Here is a 12,737-nt window from a genome sequence, read left to right as displayed (position 1 = left end):
TTCTGAGACCCCTGAAATGAAAACTGTCAACTTCCACATGAGGCCCCCGACCTGGAGACTTGTCAGACATTCCCATGTGAGTGCCACAAAAAATTGTCACTTAGTAGTCAGTAAGTATTCATTTAAAAGCAAATAAAACCCAGGGCTACACAACCCAGGACCCAATTTGCATATTTACAGTGAGAGCCCCAGACTGGATTTATCTCTGGCTTTCGCTGTTTCAAATTTTAGTGTAGAACAAAAAATAAAATAAATAAATACAATGCGATTCTTCCGAGGCCCCGAAATGAAAACTGTCAACTTCTACATGGGGACGACCACGACCTGGAGGCTTGTCAGCTGTGACATCGCCAAATCATCGGAGCTGTCACCAGACTTTCCAAGTTTGTCATTAAGTTGGCGAGATTTATAGAGTTAAATGGCTATTTACAGGCGAAAAATGGCATAATAAATGATAAATAATGACTATTTACATAATTTTCGTAATATCATCCGGTCCTGGTACTTTGCTTACACATACATTTTTAGAAGTTTTAGGACTTCCACATCTTCCATTTTAATATGGTTGAGGACTTTATTATACCAGTACTTCGGATATCACCTTTCCTATTAAAAACCGATGCGAAAAAGTCATTGAAAGTACCATACATGCCCACGTTGCTCTCTACCCTCACATCCATTGTTGACATACTTGAAAATGTGATTTTTGGTCAGCACCAATGTTATCTGCCAACATCTACAAGGTGGTAACTATCGACCGTCCAATAATTACACATGCGATTCCTTGTGAAAAACTAATATTGAAAAGTGTGTTCCAATTTTTGATCTGACCCATAATTAATGAGTTATAAAGCTTTAAAAATTGATGACGTCACTTAAAAATCCGGCCAAATTCACCAAACGTACATCAAATGTATAACTTGGCGTTTTAGGCAATGCTAAAAATGTATTAACCCTGCTATACAGAAAATGAAAGAGATATAAAAACCAGTTTTTCCCCTCACACTTTTCAGGAAAGAAAACTTTTTTTACAAGTCAGAACAGGTTGTTTGCATCTCACAAAGCTAGCTTCACAGAGGTTATAGATAAGCGTTTGTCGTCTTGTTTTATTCTAGAAAGTACTGCGTCTAATTATTTATTGTTATAATTTCTAATTTGATGGCATTCAGCATACAAGAATATTATGACATGCAGCTTATATTAGGTGAGTGCCACGGATCAGCCTTATAAGCAGCAAGGTTATACAATCAACGATATCCAACACAAAAGCACCCAGACCATAAAGATATTTTGCGACTGGACCGCCGATTGCGCGAGTCAGGGTGTGTACTACCCCAACCAAACGTAGACGCTGGGCCAGTATCGTCTGTAAGAACACCGGCTTTCGAAGATAATGTGTCGTCGTTGGTTGAATCGGATCCAACGGCCAGCAGTCGAGCGATAGCACGAGAATTAAATTCAAGTCACGTAACGGTCTTAAACGTTTTGCACGATGAGTTTTTACATCCGTATCATTACACAAGGGTGTAAGCACTTTCATCAGATTATCCGCGAAGGAAAGAATTCTGTCAATGGCTGCTTCAACAGCATTCCAATGACAGCACTTTCCTAAATAGGATTCTATGGACTGACGAAGCAACATTTACTCGTGAAGGTGTCTTTAACAGCCATATCTGGGATTTTTCAAATCCCTATGTAACACGCCAAATGCTCATCAGGTTCGTTCGGGAATTAATGTTTGGTGTGGCATTATAAACAACAATCTTCTGGGACCATATCTGCTTCCACAACGTCTGATTGCTGAAAACTACCTCGTTTTCTTGCCTCCCAGACTTCATCGACGACCTTCCCTTGGCTATCTTGCGAAATCTTTGGCTGCAGCATGATGGGGCACTGGCCCATTACGCATCGAATGTCCACGAGTGGTTAAATCAAGAATACTCAAATCAGTGGATTGGCCCAATACAGTGGCCTGCTAGATCCCCTGATCTAAACCCTTTAGATTTTTTTATGGGGCCATCTTAAAGAGCTTGTGTATAGGCATACGCTTGACTCACAAGACCTCGTAGTCACCTTGCATGCGGCAGTGACACCGTCCATGCTGGAGCGGGTTCAACTCTCCATCCCACGCCATGCTTCTTAATGTATCTCAATGGACGGAGCACATTTTGAGCATTTACTAATGTAAGATACAATCTTCCTTTTAGCCACTGTGGTGGTTGAGTGATCATAGTGACGGACTCGCATCACGAGGTCCCGGGTTTAAACCCCACCGTCGCCCCCCCTCCCACGTAGGTTTCTGATCCCCACCAATATGTGTTAGGAGGTAGGGGGCAGTGCTGATGGAATTTTGCTGACAAAAAGGGTCAAAAATAGATAAAAATTTGCTTACTTAATACTTGAATGGCCCTAAATTTGGGGAAACCGTAAGCCACAAGTACGGCAAGGGCAACAGCATTTAATCAGATCAATATCAACAAGTTTTATGATTTATCAACTGGAGTTTCCAATGAATACAAATTTCCTGCTGATAAATATCGATAATCATTGGGAGACTGGCGCAACAGAAGTATTCAAGCATATGTCAAAAATACTGTGTCTGAAAAGTAAGAGAGTTGTCATCTGCTGAAAGGAAAAAGAGTTGTATCTTTACTGTGTTTATTCGTACTCAGTCTACTAAGGGCAAGATTCAGTGTTGGAAGTGTAAAAGATGATTGCACATGTGGAGGTGAAAAAGATGAAAATTATGAATCAGTTCATCTTAAAGCATTATGTCAAGATTAGCCTCATCATGCCCTAACAGTGAACCCCTCTTGCCCGAGGCAAGTTTTGGTTTTCAACCAAAAAATGCTTTCTTAATTAATTAAAAATACAAAAGTTCTTTTGCATAACATTATAAACATTAGTAATGTACAGTGAAAAAAGCTGTTTTTCCTCAAAAATTTCCAAGCATAAACTGTTGATTTTAAAAACCCAAAAGCACTAGGTATCTCGTCTTGGCCCACTCTTCCCTATTACAGTTAACTCCAAAAGTGGAGGGGTTTGGTTTGATTAGGGTATGTATTTCATCAATAAAAAATTTAGTTGATTTATACACAACAAAATATCAATATTATTACAAAGTAAATGACATCATTGCAACTAACATGACACTATTTAATAATCCAGCCAAACCAGGCATACAATAACCAGACTCGTAGTAACAAATCCACTTACAGTAAATTATATCAGGTAACAAATTTATAGAAAATTTTCAATATATATAAAGTGATACCTCGGCTAACAAACATTTTAGTTAAAATGGATGTATTAGTCATATGTTTTGGCACAGTTTGACCAAATTGGTCCTTGCGCCAATAAATCCAAAATCCAATCCAATCCAACATGGATGTACCCTCTAACATAAAGCAACAGTATTATAAGCTGAATTTTCGTACAATTATCAGAATTAGTCTTTAGAGCCAGATTAATTTATGTCTGCCTCAAAATAACTTTCTATATATGTCTTTGTCTACCAGAAAGCTTTTGAGTTATATTGTGTAAAATAAATGATTAAGCAAAGCAAAAATGTATTTAAAAAATAAGTGCCAAGACCATTCCTTTACATTGCACATTTTCTTTCAGTGAAGACTCTTATCAAAATGAACGGTCTGGACATTCTAGGAGATTGTCTTTTCCCCATCTACATGAGTACGAGATACAAAAATTAGCTGACCGCATCACATAAGAGGGCATCTATGAACCTGACTGGGTTGTGAACAGGGAGTAAAATAATAAAAAATCTTCAGTTTCGTAACTTCCAATAAATTATTTTTCATTCAATTGTGAAGCTGTTTATTTCAGCCTTCGGACAGTTTGTCTTTTTTTAAATGCTTCTCTAGTGTTTTATATAACTTATCTTCAAATTTTGGGCCATACCTGGAATGAATTAAACAATTTTTCATTGAAACCTATAGAGAAATTTTGTTTTGGCTAACAAATGTGTGACTCAGGAACAAATTATTTTCATTAGCCGAGGTATGACTCTATATATGCTTTTTCCTCAAAATACATATACTGAAACAAGTACAATTTTAAGGTATGAGATGTTTCAAAAGTCTGGATAAGTTGTTTGAGATGAATAGCGCTTAATCTCTCTCTCTCTCACAATCCTTCGCTGGCAACTGATTTAATAATGTATATTCAAACAATGAACAATATTATTGGTATTCAACAGATTGGCAATATTTGTCACAAAAATTGAAATGATCTATATAAAATGTCATTTCCATTCTTGGGACAAAATGAATGTTCTGTCATTTGAATGCTCTAGAAGCCAAACAATACCTATAATACCAAATATTGGTGGCCTGCATAGCTAATGCTATACTTTAAAATTTCTATAATTCAAATCCTTTTATTTTTCAAACTATAATTATATGGAAATACAAACTTTTTCTGGCTATGTAATATCCTGCCTTCAACATCTACCTCATCAGATTTTCCTGAATCATCACTTGATTCTTCAAAATAGTCACCCCGGTCAAAAACTCTGTGCAGTTGAACATTAACAACTTTAATTGCGGTGAAAACTGCAGCAACTGAAGCACAATAGACTGCCCATACAAGTATTGATGATGCAAAACACTAAAATTTGAAAATGAAATAAACCATATTTAGACAAGTTGAATTAAAAGATATTAAAAAAAATGAACTTTCATAATGTTTCTATCAAGTGTCATTTTTACATTAAAGAACTGAACACAAACACATTAAAAAAAATTTAAAACACAAACACACTCAACTTTTTTTTAATATAAGTTAACACTGAAATTCTTATCCTCTTTGATAAGAACATAGGATAGTCCTGTTATCCCATGAGATTTTAAATAGTGATAGAAAATGACTTTTTCCTGAATGACAAACAAGAAAACTGTATGGTAGGGTAAACCATATCTAAATATGATATAGCGCTGTAATACTAGACCAAGAGACTTCAAAATTTTTCAAGTCCCGAGCATGGTTTCATCAAACAAAGAGCATCTCTGTATGCCTGAAATCTACATAATTGCAATTCTTGAATGCAATTTTTACAGGGTGTTTAATCGAAGGGTTGATCAAGTACGCGTGAGCACGAAATTGATCACAAACATTGAGCACTCTTGCTACTTTAGGGAATACAATCGTGCTCACGATCATCAGATTTAGGATGGATGTACTAGACAATACATATCTTAATTGCAGCATAAAAATTAATATTTTTCCATTTTAAAGCTACCAACTACAACTTTCAGCAGAGCACCAAAAACAATTAGCATTATGCATGAGAACACAAAACACATTATGAAAAACCTTGATATTCAATTAAGAAACAAAGGGTTTTTTTTCGAAGGTGAACAAGGCTTTATGAATATTTTGAATAAGATATTAAATGCATCAACACATAGAATCTAGGCATAACGCAAATGCACTATTCACTGACAAGCTAAACATAGCTTCTGTTACTACATTAACCTCTTTCCATACTGGGGCAAGATCTCCCAGATTCCAAGATTCCATATCTTGATCTAGAGCTGTAGTTCCCAACCCTTTTCAGTCCGCGTACCCCCAGCTGGCTCAGTTCCTTTCCACGTACCCCAACCCTGAATCCTCCGGACTCCCCCCCCCCCCCAATCTGTTTCACCCATTACAGATTTCGGAAAACTTAAAAAAAAAAGGTACATGTTGAATATTAAATTAAATGGTCTATTTTTCATTATTTAGCTTTTTTTATTTTCCAAGTAAGCAAACAAATTAACACAAAGATTGGGAAATAAATTAATGTGATATTTGATATTGTATTACAAGGTTTTGAAAAATTAGGCTCGAAAGAGGATAAATACAAACTCAAATCTGGAGCTGCGTTCAATTTGCTTCTATATTTATTTTTTATGTAAGTATACGAAGAAAACGCCCGTTCAACAAGCTCGGTGATAACAAACGGGAACAAAAATATTATGGCTTTTCTAGGAAGTTCAACGTATTCGCCACGTCACCGCGACAAGCCAAAAAACTGACTAGGTTCACCATTCCGCCATTGAAGAGGATCTTCAGAGGGGTATCTGATGCGAGCTCTAACAATTTCTCTTTTTCTGGAATCGACAATCAAGCCGGTTCAAAATAGCCTTCTTTGAAGGGTTAGATGTCCACCGATAACCCATTTCTGGCTCTGAAAAATATTTTTCAAACGAGGATTTTAATCCGTCCAAGTGGCAGACTGTTAAATTTAGCTCGGCTTGTAACAAGAAATTGTGATGTGTTTTAAACACTTCCTAAAAAAAGGGCTACCTTATTCCGAAGTTCGAACAGCAACATCAGGACTTAACCCAGAGACAGCCACGTAACTTCGGTGTACAAAAGCAAAGTGTTGTGAAGGATGTCCATGTGCTCCCACAACCAGGGCCGTCTTAAGAGCATCATGGGCCCCCGGCCAATTTGTTTTTCTGAGGCCCTACCAGGTACATTCTGGAAAATTTCAACCAGATCTCATTTTTGTGAGACCCCTCTTCTCTTGAGGTGTCCAGGTGGGCCATGCGTTAAGACGGGACTGCCCACAACAATTTAAACAACCTGTAATGGATAGGATTCACCTTGACAAGTTTGAAAACCTTGATCACATCATCAAGAACGTTTCGCAAATTTGGAGGCAACTGTTTCGATGCAAGGATCTGTCTGTGAATATAGCAGTTCGTCCATTTTATTTTGGGGGCGACTTCCGCCACGTGTGCACGAAGCCCCATCTGTTGTGAGCCAAATACATTTTGACCATTGGATTCTTTTTCAACGAAATAATGATCAATTGCTTCAAATAAGTCTTTAACAGTTATACGACCCCTTCAATGGGTGACAAATAAAAAGATTTACTTCGAATTCTCTTTCAAGTGCTTAGCAAGTAGCAAAGAATATTGCGCAAAACGTCAGTACTTTTTTTTACTTGGATAGAAAAAAAATTCACAACCTTTGACATGACTTATGACTGTGCTCTTAACATCGTCTGACATATCCTGTACAATTCGAGACACCGTATTATTTGACAGAGGTATTGAACTTATTATAAGAGCACGTTCCTCTGCAAACATGCATCTGACATGCAAACATGCATATTTTCACCAATAGTGTGATTTTTTCCTTGTCTCGCAATACGATAGCTAATGTAGTAGGTTTCGGTAGCTTTGGTAGAATCACTTTTGGAAGATTCAAAATATGTTTCACGTCTACAGGTGCACAGTATTTCATTTTGGTGTTTCAGTCTGCTTCCTCGCAGATCTAGTTTTTAGCCACTGATTCATAGCGCAAATTGCATGAGTGCTTGGTAGAAAAGTTGACGCAGAAAATTGTGGGAATAACACGCACATGCCTTAATACAAATGTCCACAACAAAAGTTAAGCACAACAAGAATTAATTAATTCTTCGCTTTTATGCACAGCATGTGTCAACAATCAAATCTAAAACACTGAAGAAAAATGACATGCTCCAAGCATGATATTTCTGTAGAGCAGTTACTGCGGAATTGCTATTTTAGTAAAACAATTTGACTAAGAAAGTGTGATCTCGTAAACTTATCGTCATTGTGAGCATCAAACACATTGAGAAACAAGATCTAGTGAATGTTTCTAGGTTTTATAACAGCTGCTATGTGACATCACATAAATTTACATGTTTACTACAGGTATTCAAAGTGAAACACCCTCTGGTGGCGACATGTGCAACTAATTTTTTCCCCCATGAAACAAATTCCCATCACTTCATGAAGTCCTCCACAAAATTTCACACTTTTCTGATAACTGGTTTCGCCTGTAGGCTACTTTAAAACAGGGACTTTTTATGGACGCCCTGTATAATAGAATAATATTGCACTGGAATCAGGTGCAATATTATTTTTTATCGAAAATTCCCGACCCTGAATAACACAAAAAAAATATTTCAAACACGATAAAATTGACAATACTCACAAATATCGGGATTAAGGTCTATTATTGTAAATCTATCAAGAATGCGTGAATTATGAACTTAATTTTTAGCACGAGTTCATTTAGAAAATTCGGTCCGAATTAAAAAAATAAAATGCTATATTATTCATGAAAACATAAAGAGTTAGCATGGCATGCAAATTTTGAAAAAATATTGATTCATCAAATGGATGCTAAAGGATTGATGTGCCACTCAGTACTGTATACTTCATAATACAGTCAGAGGCGGTTGGATACATCGTAAGCACCAATAAAACTACCACGAAAATTTTCAGCAGGGTTCTACTCTTTTTTCAACGAGGGGAGTGCGGGAATTTTCGATTACTGGTTCCGCGAAGTGATGTCTACCAACGGACCATCAATGATTTCTAACGTTGACCAGTTTGCGACATAGGCAGAAAAACAATAGCGATTCGGTAAAAAAAATCTTTTTTTTAGAAGCAAAACCGTATAATAGTATTAATTGGCTAAAATCATACTAAATACGATAAAATCGTAACAGTTGGCAGGTATGCTTTCATTATCTACTAGTAGGAAAAGCTTGCAAAGAAGCCCATTAACACTAAGAATTTAACACATGGGGGGGGGGGGGGGTAGAATGATTTTATTTTTCCTCCCTGATGGTTCACCGCTCTGATCTGTCGCCATTTAAATGCTGCATCTTTTCACACCTGATTATGGGAGCTATGTCAGATTCGTTTTGGTGAAACTTAACAGTGTGCTTATGTGCCCAGCATTTGGCGTGTTTTGCGTTCAATAGGTGGTGCCATCTATCTAGGGCCGCAACTAGATACTTCCTCATAAGGGGCAAGCAGGCATTTTTGCACCCCGTGCAATAAAGAAGCAGTTACAAAAGGGGCCTTTCACACGGAGCGGATGCGGGTCCGGAAGAAGTTTTAACAATTGGAATATACTAAGCCTTTCAGACGAGCCGAAATTTCCCCGCACCTAGGAAATGTTCATGCGGGTCCGGACATCTTCCGCATGTGTCAAAACCTAAGGCCCCTTTCACACGGAGCGGATGCGGGTCCGCATACCCTTTCAAACGAGCACGAAAACGAAGATGCGGACGAATCGCCCGCATCTTTAGTTCGAAATTCGTGCATAAAAACTGTTTTTTCGCAATTTTTGTAATTATTTTTCTCCTTCACCCCTGATTCAGAGCCTAGAGGCATTCTTTGGTGGTTTAATCTAGAGCCACATAGAATATGGGAATAAAGATGTCTTCATTCCGATCCTCACAAGTAGTCGATGGGAGAAAATGCCTTCAAATATTTTCAAAATATGAAAAAAAAAAATCCGTCTTTTCGGAAAAATATGGAAGAAAAATTCCAAAAACATCCAAAACATTCGATGTTCCAAAAAAAAGAAAAAAAAATTCAGGAGATATCAAATAATTTGCAAGTAGTAAAAAAGGGGAGGGGTAGAGACTTTCAAAATGCCTGTGTTCTGTCTTAGGCCGGGATTACACTATAAAAGTTCGTTTATAAAACTTGAAAAATGCAACCAATAGGCGGATCAGTTAAGTTCTCTCGAATGTAACAGATGTGTTTATTGGTTACATTTTTCAAGTTTTATAAAATAACTTTCATAAACCTTTTAGAGTGAAATCCCATCCTTAGATTAGTCTCACTTCTGAAATATAAAATTTCATTTTTTTAAGTTTATAGACTAAATATCGAGTAAAATAAACTTGTAGGTATCGGGGGAACCACCAAAAATATTCAAGTGCTAGGGTCTTCAAACGACTTAATCCGGCCCTGAGTGAACACCGTACGTGGATAACGTTGTTTAATAAAAGTATTTTTTTTTAAGTTTAAAAAATTAACAGATTAAAATTTAAGAAAAGTAACAAATATTTAAAATAATATTTCAGATATTTATCTTTTTTAAATAATTTTAAAAATTTAAAAAGAAAAAAATTAAAATTTTTAAATTAAATTTAAAAGTTATTAAAGTATGTAGTCAATTAAATATTCGTAATGAACAGAACGGCTTATAATTTTGGTCCCGTCAGTGGCCGTTGTTGGCAGGTTTTATTATATAAAATTGTGAAATATGGACAAAAGGCAGTTAAAGTTGCTATATCTCAATCTCAGAAGGAAACGAAGGGATACACGTATGTAGGTGCATTATATTAATGAGCAGGGACCATCATATGGTGTTTTTAAGGGTATTTATGGCAAATAATTAAAAAAATTCCGTGAAAAATCACCTTCAAAAAGTAGCCAAAGATGCGGACGAATTCGCTCCGCATCCGCATCGTCTGAATAGCTCCGAATAAACCTATTGTCAAAACTTCTATGTGCGGATGCGGAGCCCGACTTAGGTTTTGACACATGCGGACGACGTCCGGACCCGCATGAACATTTCCTAGGTGCGGAGAAATTTCGGCTCGTCTGAAAGGCGCAGTATATTCCAATTGTTAAAACTTCTTGCGGACCCGCATCCGCTCCGTGTGAAAGGGCCCTAAGTGCGGGCTCCACATCCGCACATAGAAGTTTTGACAATTGGGTTATTCGGAACTATTCACACGATGCGGAGCGAATTCGTCCGCATCTTTGGCTACTTTTTAAAGATGATTTTGCACGGATTTCTTTAAATTATATTTGCTATAAATACCGTTAAAAATACCATATGAAGGTCCCTGTTCATCAATATGATGTACCCACATACGTCTATCCCTCAGTTTCCTTCTGAGATGGAGATAGAGCAACTTCAACTGCCTTTTGTCCATACTTCACAATTCTATACAATAAAACTTGTCAACAACAGCTACTGACGGGACCAAAATTATAAGCCGTTCTGTTGATTACGAATATTTAATTGAATACATACTTTAATAACTTTTAAATTTAATTAAAAAGTTTTCATTTTTTTCTTTTTATTCAAATGTTTAAAATTATTTTAAATATATACATATATTTTTAATTTTTAATCTTTTAATTTTGTTAAACTTAAAAAAAAAAAAACCACTTTCATTAAACAACGTTATCCACGTACGGCGTTCACTAACCGACGGATTAAGACGTTTGAAGGCCCTAAGCACCTGAATAGTTTTGGTGGTTCCCCCAACGATATCTACAAGTATATTTTACACGATATTGAGTACAAAACTAAAAACAAAAATTGAAATTTCAGAAGTGACTAATTTACAGATGGGATTTCACTCTAAAAGGTTTATGAAAGTTATTTTATAAATGTATAAAACTTGAAAAAAAGCAACCAATAAATTTATCGGTTGCATTCGAGCAAATGCAACTAATCAGCTTATTAGTTGCATTTTTAAAAGAATTATGAAATTTTTTATAAAAGTTGAAAAATTCAACCAATAGGCGCATCGGTTGCAAAGTGATCTTATTGGTTGAATTTTTCATGTTTTATCAAAAAGCTTTTACAAGACGTTTATAGTGTAATCCTGGCATAAGACAGAATTCTGATGTGAATATTTATAAGCACAGACATTTTGAAAACCTCTCCCCTCCCATTTTTTTCTATTTGCAAAGTCTTTGATACCTCCTGAATTTTTTTTTTTTCTTGGAACATCATTGGATGTTTTTGGAATTTTTCTTTCATATTTTTCCAAAAAGACAGATTTTTTTTTTCAAAATCTTTTGAAAATCTTTTAAGATATTTTCTCCATCGACTGCTTGTGAGGATCGGAACGAAGACATCTTTATACCGATATTCTATGGGGCTCTAGATGAAACCACCAAAGAATGGCTTTAGGCTGCCTATGGGCACTCTGAATTAGGGATAAAAGAGAAAAATAATTACAAAAATTACGAAAAAAAATAGTTTTTATGCACGCATTTCCAACTGAAGATGCTGGCGATCGTCCGTATTTTTAGTGCTCGTGTGAAAGGGTATGCGGACCCGCATCCGTAAAAGGGTCCTAAAGGGTGAATTTGGTCAAAGCCTCCTAGATACTAGTACTTCTAGGAGGCTTTGATTTGGTGCCCCCCCCCCTAGTTCAGAGCTTGGGGCACTAGACCCACCTGCTCTCCCCTCCCCCAGTTGCGGCCTTGCATCTATCCTCCAAATTAGTAATGCGTGGATTTGAAATTTAATGTATACATATTTGTGTTGTAGGTAATTTCTGTCCAGACCAGAATCAGAGATTTACCCCCATGCTCAGCTCAACTTAATGGCTGATTGTGGGGCTACAAACGGGCCCAAGACGAGCCTAAGGAGAAGGAAAAAATATGAATGTCAGTAAATGTGTGCGTGAAAGTGTAAAAAATAGAAAAATTTTGTCAAATCCGGGAAATTTGGTTAAATTTTGGTGCGAGAGGGAAAATGCCGCCAATAGCACTTCAAGAAGCTGTGACGTCAGTGCAGAATCATCCCGATTGGTCCAAAACAGGTTGCTGCTATCTCATTGACTGATAGCTGTTGAGGTTGAAAAAACATGATGCAAGCCGCAATTTTTTTCCGTTCGGGTTCGAAAGAGGGGAAGAAACACCAGCCCTTGCGGGCTGTAACGCAAAAAAAACCCTTATTTTCCTGAATTTCAGTCTTTCTTGATGACTGGGAGTGACTTCATGATGATAGAAGCAGACTTCTCGATGCTAGCTTGAAGCTGGCGAATAAGCCTAGTTAGGCTCAGTTCGCTGTTTTCGCCGATAAATTTCAGGATAAACGGCTCGATTTCCACAGCTAGTTCGTCGACTGGATTAGCACAACTGTCGACGCTTGTTCCAGGAGAATAGTCTGGAGATGCAGATTTCGGAGGGCAGTTACGCTCC

At 36.9% G+C, this 12,737-nt stretch overlaps 1 protein-coding gene across 1 annotated transcript in view; it reads right to left on the bottom strand.

Moving 5' to 3' along the window:
- The window catches only part of pcx (pecanex), a 359,123-nt gene that overhangs the window by 333,421 nt on the left and 12,965 nt on the right, over positions 1–12,737 (bottom strand). Inside the window, exon 2 of the mRNA XM_089247188.1 lies at positions 4,433–4,626. Coding sequence (XP_089103314.1) covers positions 4,433–4,626 — 194 coding nt within the window. The remainder of the gene's footprint in view (positions 1–4,432; positions 4,627–12,737) is intronic.

The sequence above is a fragment of the Pholcus phalangioides genome, unplaced genomic scaffold (assembly GCF_987345545.1).
Source record: "Pholcus phalangioides strain wild (caught in Gottingen) unplaced genomic scaffold, Ppha-v1.0 ptg000017l_1, whole genome shotgun sequence".
NCBI lineage: Eukaryota > Metazoa > Arthropoda > Arachnida > Araneae > Pholcidae > Pholcus > Pholcus phalangioides.
The sequence above is the reverse complement of the archived record's forward strand: the minus strand, read 5'-3'. Positions and strand labels throughout refer to the sequence as shown.